Raw genomic sequence first — 13,452 nt, forward strand, 5'->3', positions numbered from 1 at the left:
GAGTGCAGACTGTATTGATTTTATGTGTATAAAATTTTAGTAAATATAAGTGCAATTGTGCAAATTATATATTTTATGTATAAACAATTTCTGTAAATATGAATATAAATTATTATTGGTCAAATGTTAGTAAAAAATAACAATATTTACTGATCATATAATATTGTTTTTTAATTTATTAGAAAATATGCATAAGTAGACATGAAAGGGAATTATTTTTTCACTTTATTAATAGAAAATAGTGAATGTATACAATTTTTGTTTAAAGTTAGGCGTGAAACTCGAACCCGAATTTCTATGTGAATATAAAAAGATTATAGCATTTGAGATATATATATATATATACTATTGTTATTTCTTATATCGGTCATCGCTAATAATATTAATTAGAGTTAGCATGCTTGTTAAATTATTATACTTTTAATAATAAAAAGAAAACTGCAGATTACGTATTAATTAACTTGAAGCTCCGTCGCTATGTTGAACAAGGGTCAATAACTTTTAAGGCACCACAATACGCCGCCGTTGTTCTAGATCCGTGGACGTTTCTGTCTTTTCTTATTTTGACATGATTTTGATTTTCCGTTATAGAATATGATAGAATTCGAATTGTTCCATCTCTAGTTTATGACTTTATGCTAATATTTTAGTCAACCTCACCAATATTACTAGCAAGCAACATATATATAGAGCGCTACTATAAATGGAAAAAAGCAAACCAAAGATTAGATAAGTACCGAAAGGTTCAAAGTTGAAAGTTCATAAGAGCTATGTAATTCGCCTTATAGGCAATTTATTTAGCACATGTGAATATATATGCACGGTGCACGAAAATATGGAAGTTTACCATTGTGTATATATATATATATGGTTTTCTACGATATCTCCCAATCCGACAGGTTAAGGACTAATTCGTCACGAATTTGAGCTCTATTTAAGAATCTGCTGCTGGCTAATGAGTTACTGCATGCACAAAACGAAATTCGAACCCCCAACATTTATTTAAATGGACGAGTGAGTTAATTACTCGACCAAACCAAATTTACCATTGTATATAATAGTGATTACTTATTACTTACGAGGATGTTTTAATATGAAAATAATAATTAAAAATCAGTTCGGCCCATTGTCCGAATAAGGTCTTAATTTGAGTTTACCAGACTTATTTTGGTGTTTGAGCCGGATAGATCTCAATTTAATTAAGTCGACTACACTTTTTTTGATATTTTAATCATACAAGTTTTGACCACATTTGACTAGTTCAAACGAATTAAATCAAATAAATTTGTGTAGATGTTTAAAAGATTAAGATATGCTTCGACTGTATTAAATCATTACATAACTTAATATGTTTAATTAAATTGTTTCAACATAATATATATTTATATCTTAGTTATATTTTCAAATGAACACATTTTTATATAGATAATCACCACATGTATATTCCAAACTTTATGGAGTGAGGTATAATATTAATTCACTTTATTCCATCAAATATACAATAAGAGAATGTTAAGAAATCAATATTTTTAATTAAAAAATATAAATTAATAGTATTGACTCAAGTAAGAAAACTACATAAAAAATACTAATCACTATGGCAATCTACCTAATTAAATAAATTCGGTGAATTGTTTACCTGAATATACAAAAGAGAAACCTCTTACATGTGCAATTTTAATTTTATGTAAACTGTAGGAGCTAACAAAGGTTGGGCATAATCCGTGACTACCTACCAAGGATTATGAAGGAAAAAGTTAAGGCATAAACCGTGGTTGCTTCCCACGGTTTATGAAGAGGAGGACTTGAACGAAAACTCCCATAGGTTCCCACGGTTTACATGCAAAGTAAAAATTATATGATCAAATTTTTTAAAAACCAAAATTTTTTATTTTTTATTCTTAAATTATATGATCAAATTTTTTTATTTAAATTAAAAATATAAAATCTAGTCCATCAATATCTAGTAAATAATAGATCTACATCCGGACAATTGATTTTTTTAGCTGCACTTGTTCATAAATTAAGAATAAATTAATTTAAAAATTTTAAATTTTTCAATTTTTTTAATATTAGAAAAATATTACTTTTTTAGTTTAAAAATTAAAAAAATAATAAATTTACAGATCTGTTGATTACTAGATATTGGTGGACTTTATTTTATTTTTTAATTTAATTAAAAAAATTTGATCATATAATTTAAGAATAAAAAATAAAAAATTTTGGTTTTAAAAAAATTTGATCATATAATTTAAGAATAAAAAATAAAAAATTTTGGTTTTAAAAAAATTTGATCATATAATTTAAGAATAAAAAATAAAAAATTTTGGTTTTAAAAAAATTTGATCATATAATTTAAGAATAAAAAATAAAAAATTTTGGTTTTAAAAAAATTTGATCATATAATTTAAGAATAAAAAATAAAAAATTTTGGTTTTAAAAAAATTTGATCATATAATTTAAGAATAAAAAATAAAAAATTTTGGTTTTAAAAAAATTTGATCATATAATTTAAGAATAAAAAATAAAAAATTTTGGTTTTAAAAAAATTTGATCATATAATTTATACTTTGCATGTAAACCATGGGAACCTATGTGGGTTTTCGTTCAAGTCCTCCTCTTTATAAACGGTGGGAAGCAACCACTGTTTATGCCTTAGCTTTTTCCTTCATAATCCGTGGTAGGTAGCCACGGATTATGTCCCACCTTTTCCAACCATAAAACCTTATAGCGTCCAACGGTTTACATACAAACTAGAAACCATGGTTAACTCCCACGGTTTACATAAAATTGAAATTGTACATGTACGTAAGAGATTTTTCTTTTGTGTATTCAGGTAAACAATTCACAGAATTTATTTAATTAGATAAATTGCCCTAATCACTAATTTTTTTTTTTACATTTTATAGCTGGTTAACATAATTTTTTAAAGTCATAACCAGTGTTAATAGCGTTCTTAACACTAAATGTGATTATTTTAAATGATGATATAACTTAGGGATCATTGCAATTGTTAAATTAAACTTGTTCATCACTATTAGTCATGTTTAAAGCACATATCAAATTCACTTGTTATGTGAATATCATGAGGAAAAATTAAAGATCTGAACAAATAAAACACAACGCTCACAATTTAGAATAAACTCATTATCAAGCTCTTTCCATTAACGCCTCTTGTTAATTTTCCGATTAAGAAAAATGGCATTAAACTTTTTGTTCACAACAATATATATTGACGGCGGTAATGCAAATATAGAAATTAAATTAGCAGCTATGGCCTTTTACACTTGTTTAAATTTTCTTCTATCACCCCCATATTTTTTTTCCTTTTTTTTCTTTTCTTCTTGGCTTCCTTTTTTCCTAACCTTGCTAGCTTCTTAATTTTGTTTTACAGCGTGATTGATTATTGATTAATTTTAGGACTTAGGGAGAGGACTTCCTGAAAGGAATGATTTGAATAATTGAAGAGCTGCTCTTGGCTTGAATAATGGAACTTCATGGCCTGCTCCTCTCACTGTCGCAAATGTTAACCCTTCATATACTTCAGTCCACCCTCCAACCTTCACATAATACATCAAATTATTTTGAAGAATATATATAAGATGGAAAAACACCAATTAGATTTTCTAAAGTGAGGTTAAAGAAGATGAGAAAACAATTACTTTCTAGGTAATTATTGCTCCCGTATCCTTTCGAAACTAAAGGATAAATTAGAGAAAAGGATAAATAGGTCTCTGACCTTTTGTCCTGTGGACATTTTTGTCCCTGACCATTGAAAAATACTTTTAAGTTCCTAACCTTCACAAAACTTGGACGGATCAGTCCCTAACGGAGGCATTTGGACGGATCAATCCCTGACGGAAGCATTTGGACGGAGGGACTGATCCGTCCAAGTTTTGTGAAGGTCAATAATTTAAAAGTATTTTTTAATGGTCCGGGACGAAAATGTCCGCGGGACAAAAGATCAGGAACTTATTTGTCCTTTTCTCGATAAATTATTATTTTCTCTCATAATGCACACTTTTAATACATAAAATAATTTAATGTTGAACCAATCTACTATCTAATATATATAGTTAAAGTTCGGAAAAAATGTATTTTTGAAAGACACATTGAATATTATTATAGAAAATAATCGTATATTGAACTTTTTTTCTTCTTCACATTATCTTTTAATTTGAAGATTAATCTGTCGTAAATCTGAGTTGGTCAATGAGTTACTACATACACAAGATGGGATTCAAACTCCGACACTTACTTAAGCGGACGAATGAGCTGACTACTCGACGAACCCAACTTGATTATATATTGAACCTATCTTATACATATAGTTATAGTTCTAGGAAATAGGTGCTTTTGAAACACACATGGAATATATATTGTAAGATTACGCAAATATTTTTCAAATTTTATAATCTTATGAAAATAAAATGATGTATTAAGTTAATTAATTAAATTTAATTTAAATATGTTGCGTATACAATTAAATTTATTATATAGGATAATTTAGCCTCTAATTTTCAAAGAATAGCAGAGTAATTGCCTTTCTACTATTATTTGTTACTTAACTTCCACTAAGGTCATTATCTAACGTTGATAAGTGTTTCACTTCTTATCTTTACAACTATATATATCCTTTGTTTTTGAATCTCCAAACTCGAAAAGGCCTATTTGAATTTCTTGGTTATATATATGACAAACAGCCCATTATTCGAGACTTTATTATATTAAGACTAGATATATACTTAATACAACAATTTTACAAAGGATAGATGTAAAATGATTAATGAATGAGAGGTAGGATTAGAAGAGCAATGCGATAATTAATTAATTATTATTATTTTGCACTAACCTGATTTTTGACATACCAAGGATACCATGGTATTTTAGTTGCCACCTTAAGCTGTGCAAGTGCATATCTAGTTGCTGTAACCGGCACCACTGAATCTACGTCTCCACTATCAAACATAACATATATATTTATGATTAATTTTTGCCTTTTTAATTAATTCATGAAATTAAAGTAACTAACTAACAAACCTGAACACCCAAACTCTTATTCTATTGGCCATCAACTGTCTATAAATTGGTAGCACTGATACATCTGTATCATTCCAGTTTCGATTCAAAACCTCACTGCACAAAACGATCCAGAAAACAATTCAATTAACTTGATAATTATGATCAAATCTTTAATTAACAATTTAAATTAAGAGGTGACCTGCAAGCAGTCCACTTATAAGGAATTCCAGTAGTGTTAGCATGAAGTGCTTTCTGAACATCTGGTCTATTGTAGTATATCTCTGCATACTTTTCCGTACATGGATCATACCCGGACAATTGCCTAACTGCCTGATAACAAAATAAATCATTTTCATCAATTTTCCAACAAGATTATACCATTTGTTAAATATATAATTATTCGTGCATCTTCTCCTATCAGATTAAGTTTGGAAGAAATGAAAGTTTTAGCTGATAGGGAAGACACTGTATAATTATATCTAGGATAATGTTAGGTATTTATTAAAATTAGTTATCAAGATCAGACACTAATATAAAATATATGTTAAAAATTTACGATATAAAATACTTATTAAAAATAAGTTAAATAATACATGTATTTATACTAAAATATATGATGTTTGATTTTAGTATACAGATAGCATTTTTGATATTTCTAACATGTTCCGTCAGGTAACTGTGTTTGCTTGAATTTTTTGCATAAGTTTAATTTTTTTTTTATTGATCTTATGCTAAATTTTTTTTTTTGGGATTTAATAAAGATTAAACTCTAAATTTTTTCGCTCATAACAAATTTGATAGCATTTCATAAAATCACTTTTATCGAAAGCTTAAATTGATTAAAGGAAGAATATGAATAATTATATCTCTAACTGAATTATTCCTGGTTAATCTAAAGAAAATTTAACATAAAAAAAAAAAAAACTAATGTGAAGTTTCTAGTAAAATCCAAAAAAGAAAAATTTTGAGTAGCATAAATTAATGTCATTGTATGTTGATTTTTAAGAAATAAGACATAAAAGGCAGAGACAGAGAGTAAAAAATGATGGATTTAAATCATTATATCTAAGACACAGAAGTTGTTACCGGATGACGGGGGCGATGGGGTAGGCGCATGGCGCGGCGGGAGGTGGCGGCACTGCCATCGGAGTTGTTACAGGGAGGTGCATAGATGTTGTACTGATCAATGTTTCCGAATTCTTGATCCATGGCATAACTATATAGAGACTCACACTCATCAGATTCCTTCTGCCTGTGGAAGTCACAAGTGCTTATGAGTTGCCTGTAAGTCTGGTCAGAGATCATTGCATGGCTCCACCAATATGTCACTGTTCCTAAGTTGTCATAATAGTTGTCTGTTACTGCATTTCCAACCTGCATCATCATCATCATCATTTCAATTAATTACTATCTATTATTTCATGACAAATTAAAGGGACTACTCCTAACAAAAAGATAAAATTTAATGGATCCCCACAATAATACAAGGCAACTACTCAAATGAAGATACTAAAAACATCTTTTTATGAAGATTTTTGTGTTAAAAGTGTACTTTGTTTGTTTAGCCACACTTTAAAAAAAATAACACTTTTGTAACACATCAAAATCAAACCATACATTTCATCATCTAATGGTAAAAAAGAAGCATCTTCATATAAAGACAATAATGAAATCTTCATGGTAGTATCCACCATAATACAAACCTATCGATCAGTCTATCACCATCTATGCAACAATTCATATACTGTTCTCATAATACAATGGTCCTTCATCTCAAAATCGAGATAAGAAAGCGTTTGCTATATAGGATACCTATTATTATGGCAAGCTATAGTAGTTAGGTAACTTTTGGCATCATTTAAAAAATAGGTTAAAGTATATTTTTTAGGTTTAATTACTCTGCTGGTCCTATAATTTCACAAAATTTTCAATTAAGTCTCTATACTTTTTTTTTAATTGAGTTCTTGCACCAATTTTTTTTTTTAATTTGGTCCCTACACTTTTTTTTCCTTTTATTTAACTCACTGTACCAATTTTTTTTAAGCCAATTACTACTAAAAGGGACTTAATTGAAAAAAAAATTTGGTGCAGGACCCAATTAAAAAGAAAAAAAGTATAGGGACCTAATTGAAAATTTCATGAAACTATAGAAACCAACAGAGTAATTAAACCTATTTTTTATTCTTAAAATTTGGCAAAAATTTTAAAATTATTCATAAATTTATTTTGTTTTAATTTCATCCTAAAAATTTTTAATTTGCATCAAATATACTTCGACAGTCAAATTTTTAAAAAATTCAAGATCAGTTTAACAATAATGCATAACAATTCTATTTGATTTGCTTATGTTAAAGGTTATTCTTATCTAACTGTTGTTGAATTTGTTCTAAATTTTTTAAAAAATTAGCCGATAAATCGAAAATTTTTAGAACAAAATAAAACTTAACAGTATTTTTAAAACTTTTATCAAATTTCAAAAAAAATATACTTTATCCCAAAAAGTATTACTATTAAAGTATTAATGTTTGTTTATTATATGATAACGTTTTTAAATATGAAAAATAAAAGCAAATACCATTGTTGCATAAAACTTTTGACTATGGATCAGTATTGTAAATGCATAAATGGAAGTTGAGTATACATATATTTACCATGATTCCTTTGAGATTGATGGGGTACTTAGTGTTGGTGTTATAAGTGATAATTTCTCTAGCTAGTTGAGGCACATAATGGCCAGCATAGCTCTCTCCAGTGATGTAAAGCTCTCTATTTTTATAGCGTGGGAACCTTTCTAGCCATTGGACTACAAATTCCAGAGAGTCTTTTGCTGAAAAAATTGATGCAAAACATATTATTAGTCATTGTTAGTAGGTGAAATTTAATATATAATATTATAATTACAGTGTAATGTTTGAGATACATAATTAAAGTAAAGAAAATGACATGGTAAGACAAATGGATGATAGCAAAATTTAAGTTTGGCGTTATTGTGATTTGATTTAAATCACGTTTTGGAACTTTCCGTAACATCAAGAGTAGTCTTTGTAGAGAAGCAGAGCTATAATAAGTACACAATTGTGGCTACTTTAAATAAGGTACGTGGATAGATAGTCAATACATAAGTTATTAGGTGATGAACGTGGACCCCCCACAAAAATTGGACTCCATAATAATTAATTGCATTTATGTTTGACACACACACATATATAACAAAATGTTGCAAGATGTACCACCAATATGTTATATCTATTATTTTTGTATTTATTTTTCTTCTATATGGCTCTTTGTTTTTTATATTTAAAGTTATTAACAAAAAATAAGAAAAAGATAAAAAAATCTATCATTTATAGCATAAAAATGTATGTAAAAGATGATGCAAATATGAAATATCGTTTCTACATATATAACAAACAACAATATAATAAAGTACTCTTAGTACACTCATTAAGATAATTCCTAATGTATTGATAGCTTTTTTTTTTTAATTGAAAAACATCACTTTAAATGATGATGTTTTTGGACTCTTAATAATAACAATAATAATAATGGAGAAAAATTTGAGAATTAACAACTTTAATTGATATTGACTAGTATTTTTGGTGAGTAATCTAATATTTTTAATTCAGTAATTTAATATTATATTTTTAATTAATATTTTTTAATATTATTAACATAATAATAAGAAAAAAAAATCCTAAACGGCCTGACAATTACTTCGAAAGACACCGAGACTCTTAATTAAAAAAAACTCAACTCGACCTCTGAACTTTATTTTTATAGGACTAATTAGTTCTTGTGTAAAAAAAAATCAATGTTATTTTTTTTGCACAAGAATTAATCAGTCCAAAAAAAAAAATTAAGAGCCGGATTGAGTATTTTTTTTTTTTGAGGCCTCGTAGTTCTTTCGAGGTAATTGTCAGGACCGGATGGGTATTCACTCTAATAATAAATTATCAAATCATGGTAACAATGATAATGATGTTAGTAGTAGACTAGTAGTAGTAGTTAATTTGGTGAAGCTATAGTTGATCCAGCTATTCATTTTTGCCAATCATAAAAACCTAATCTTATCATCACTTCTTCTATATGGCCTACCAAACAATGAAAGATGCAGGAACCGTGAATGGTGGTTGTAATTAATGTGTATTGAAGGGTGGAGGGTCCCTACCGGTGCGGCGGTCGCCGGTGTCATGTAGGTCGGAGGAGCGGTTGGTGTATGAGAAGCCGACGCCGGCCGGGGTTTCGAGGAATAGGAGGTTAGCCAGTGAGTTCCATGAAAACTTGTTAATGTATAGTCCTGAAGCAGACCTATTTACTCTGAAAGGGCCAATCTCTTCAGAAGCTCCATATGCTACTGATGAACAACCGGGACCTAATATTTTCCATAAGGATATATTGTTAAGTAGAGTATTATAAAAAGAAATATTTTATCTTACATTTATTTTTAAAAAATATTATTAAAGATACAAATTAGCTAAATTCGTAAAATAAATAATACAATAAGATTCAGACACATGCATTCCATGTTATAGGTAAGAAACTTATTAGTAAACAAACTATATATACTTACACAAAGAATTATTATTGAATACTTGAAGTATGATGAAAAAATGCACTCCATAATGGACTATGGTTTGATTTGGGTAAACAGCTTAATTAAATTATTTTTGAAAAAATAGCTTAAACAATAAATGACTATATTAAAAGTAACTTATAAATAAATTATTTTGTATTTGAATTTTTAATTCTAAAAGTATTTATTTTATAAAAATGTGATAAAAAGTAGTTGTATTATCAGAGAAGTCATTTTTTTAACTTCTCTATAAGTTTCTAAATAGCTTTTTAGAAAGCTGCAATTTGATTTTGAAAATTGTACTAGACATTAATACTACTACTTTTCATAAGTCAAAAACTCAAAAAAATTACTTTTAAAACTTCTCAAACGGATCCATATGTGTACACTAAAATCAACCATTAAAGTCAGTTATCAGTATAAAATACATATTGGAATATAAATACACGTTAAAAATAAATTAAATTATACATGTATTTTATACACAAATACATTGGTGGCTGATTTTTGTGTATGAATAATATTTTTAAATAAATATATATGATTAATAAAAGATAATAAAGTTTAAAAAATGATTAACACAAATGTATTAAAAACTTAAATTTTTTATATTTTTAATAAAAAATTTTTACTAATAGCAAATTTATTATGTATCTTTAGAACACATATTAGTTAAATCCTAAAAAATATATAATAAAAAAAAACATTATATGCAATGCACATTTTTAAAAAAAAATTAACTATAATTTTCACTTTTCACCAAAGAAATTCTTTTTTCTTAATTATCATAGTTTTGTGACAAGTTCACCTATTTTCTGTAGCAACTTAATTGTCTATTTCCAAAGGTGATGTGAACTACTTATAATTTGAATTCAAAGAAAAAAAGTGGAGATATATAAGAAGATTATTTTAGGGTTAGAGATACACTGAAACTCTACTAAAAATAGGGTTGCATTGATGGTGCACCAATACGCGCTGACAACTCGGCTAACAGAACCTTAAATAAGGGCTCTGAGGTTGATTAAGCCATTAATGAGGCTAGTTTTTAGTTGCTTTCAAGCATTAACTGCATGCGCGTGTGTGTATATGCGTGCGTGACTACTATTGTATTGTATTGTAGTGTAGTGTGAAGTGTAGCTTAGACATATAGATAGACTTCAGAAATCAGAAGAGAGAGAATGTGAGAGACACATTATAGACTCATAGTCTCATAGACTTGAACAAACCTTCAATATTATTAAGACCAAGAGTGTTGCTTTGATCATGGTTCCTATCAAAACCCTTTTATTAGGACAAAATATTAGGTGTTGATACAATAATATCATGGCTAGTTTATTCATAATTCATAAAACTATATATTACTATCTTAGATAAATATTTTCCTCCTTGTTAGGTGTAAAAATAATTATGCAAAGTTTTGACTTTTGATTCGCATTTTTTATTTTTTGTTTTCAAATTTTTATTATTTTTTATTTTTACAAAATCTGAAAATAGAAAATATTAAAAATAAGATTTAATTACTCTGCCGGTCCCTATAGTTTCACAAAATTTTCAATTAGGTCCCTATATTTTTTTTTCTTTTAATTGAGTTCTTGCACCAAATTTTTTTTTAATTGAGTCCCTACACTTTTTTTTTTCTTTTATTTAGGTCTCTGTACCAATTCTTTTTTTTTTAGTTGGATATCTGTAAAATTAAGCCAATTACTACTAAGATGGACCTAATTAAAAAAAATTAGTGAAGAAACCCAATTAAAAAGAAAAAAAGTATAGGGACCTAATTAAAAATTTCACAAAATTATAGAAAACAACAGAATAATTAAATTTAAAAAAAAAATAAAAAATAAGAACCAAGTACACTCGAATTTGTTTAAAAAAAATATTTTGTATACTTTCTAATCTATACTTTTTAAAAATAAAGACAAAAAAATATTTCTGTATTGGTATATTTTTACTGGATAAATAGAATCCAAGGGAAGAGTAGAGCATTGAATAGTCTCTCTTTTACTAGTAACATTGTTGTCGTGTATGGGTCATTGGGTTTGTACCATTCATTGTTAGTTAGGTCATCATTCCAACCTATCCATTGCCAACCCACTCATGTGGGCTCTACGTACACTTTCTTTTGTTTTCTTTTACAGTATCCAAAAAATATTTAATGCATTATTTCTCCAAGCAATTTATTTTTATTTTATTCTTCTAGCCTCACTTAATTGTCTATGAGACACAGGAGTAGGGTGTAATCAAACAAGGAAAATAGAGTAACATCTAAAGGTAATAATAAAAAGTAAGTAACATAACATGTAAAAGAATAATTGTTTCCATTGATCTTTCAAATCAAATTGAACTGTTGTTTGTATGTGTGACTAAGCCCATATATATACATATATACTTAATTTAAAAAGATGCCTCAACAAGAATTCACCTAGCACCATATTAAAGAGGAAGTTCAGAAAAGATTATTTTTGTACATTTTTTTTTGTTTTTTTTTACGGTATCCCCAAACCCGACGGTCAAAGACTAATCTGTCGCGAAGATTTTTGTACATTTTGTGTCTTCTATATATTATATGTCGGCATAGTAGTAAACTAGTAATTTAGATTGTTTTGCACTGTTTTTATAGTTTATCTTTCATGTGGTTTAAAGTACCCAAATGAGAACAAATGATAGCATTAATGTCCATAAATAAGCGATATAACAGTGACTTTCAGTAGATACTACCCAAGTATATATTCAAAAGCCATGAATATCTGGATTATTTAATTTGCATGCATGCTAATTAGTAATTACTTACACTTAAATTAATAAACAAAAAAATATGTCAAAATTCAAAATGCTAAATATAATAGTGAATTATTATAATTATAGATTTGATTTAAATTGAGAGAGATTTGAAAATGAAAAAGATGGAATAATTAATGTCTAACCTCCATTGAGCCAAATAACAAGGGGTTTTCTGAGTGAGTTTTGAGAAGATTCAGTGAGCCAGTAGAAGAGTGCTCTACCGGCAACCTTGTTGACAGTAACATAGCCAGAAAATTGTTGAAAAGACACCTTTGGTTGACCAGGAAGTTCCAAGATCCTATCTTCTTCTTCTCCTCCTTTAACACAACTACTTGGTCCCACCACCACCACCATCACCAACAAAATCACCACCACTTGATGAAGAACAACAAAGATCTTTTTATGATGTTGTTCGTCCATGCTAAGGAGGAGGAAGAACTAGAAGGAGGAGAGGCGAGTGTGAGTTACAAAAAGTGATGAGAGAAAAAGAAAATGGAAAATGAGTGAGTGAGAATTATAGGGAAGGTAGGTTTGTGTGTCTCCTCAAGGGAAGGATTAAATAGGAGAGAGAGAGAGAGTTATTATTTATGAGTGTCATAAACAATTTAATTTGTGCACTTAGGGGTTGGAGACTAATTTTATTTATTTATTTTATTTAGTTATTTTATGGTGAAAATTCAGGTGTAGTTGACTTCACATGAAGTTGATATTTGAGAGCCGTTAGAAACGGCTCTCAAAGTTTCTAATGGCTTTTAAATATATACTTTACGTGAAGTCGACTGCACCTGAATTTTTTTCTTATTTTATTTGACCATGTGTTGCATAGCTGCTACTATTTTTGGGGGACTTCTCTTATATCCATAAATTGTTGATATGAAGACTGTAGAGGGAGGATAGACATTGTTCATGTCTTAACTACCATTGGTTAGTTGCTCAACTAGGATAAACATTTGTATAGTAATGCATGTTTGGACATTGCATCTTAGATAGAATTACAGAAATACAAGATTTTCTTTTTTTAAATACAAGTAGAGAACTATTGCTTAATATTAGTTTTTTTTTTTTTAAGTTGACGC

At 28.0% G+C, this 13,452-nt stretch overlaps 1 protein-coding gene across 3 annotated transcripts; it reads right to left on the reverse strand.

Annotated features, from left to right (window-relative positions):
• LOC107635410 (serine carboxypeptidase-like 25) lies at positions 3,133–12,931 on the reverse strand. Of its 3 annotated transcripts, none has more exons than XM_016338884.2 (8): positions 12,520–12,926; positions 9,191–9,394; positions 7,674–7,849; positions 6,109–6,396; positions 5,222–5,352; positions 5,041–5,136; positions 4,853–4,958; positions 3,133–3,560 (listed from the first exon to the last, which is right to left on the reverse strand). In XM_016338884.2, exons 1-8 carry the CDS (start codon positions 12,794–12,796, stop codon positions 3,417–3,419), a joined length of 1,422 nt encoding a protein of 473 aa, XP_016194370.1. In that variant the 5' UTR covers positions 12,797–12,926; the 3' UTR covers positions 3,133–3,416. The 3 variants fall into 3 exon arrangements, 2 of the variants coding, with proteins under 2 accessions (XP_016194370.1, XP_016194371.1); XR_001619246.2 differs by having other exon boundaries at positions 3,159–3,560; positions 4,853–4,947; positions 12,520–12,931; XM_016338885.2 differs by lacking the exon at positions 9,191–9,394 and having other exon boundaries at positions 12,520–12,921.

This window comes from Arachis ipaensis, chromosome B04, assembly GCF_000816755.2.
Source record: "Arachis ipaensis cultivar K30076 chromosome B04, Araip1.1, whole genome shotgun sequence".
Classification (NCBI taxonomy): Eukaryota; Viridiplantae; Streptophyta; class Magnoliopsida; order Fabales; family Fabaceae; genus Arachis; species Arachis ipaensis.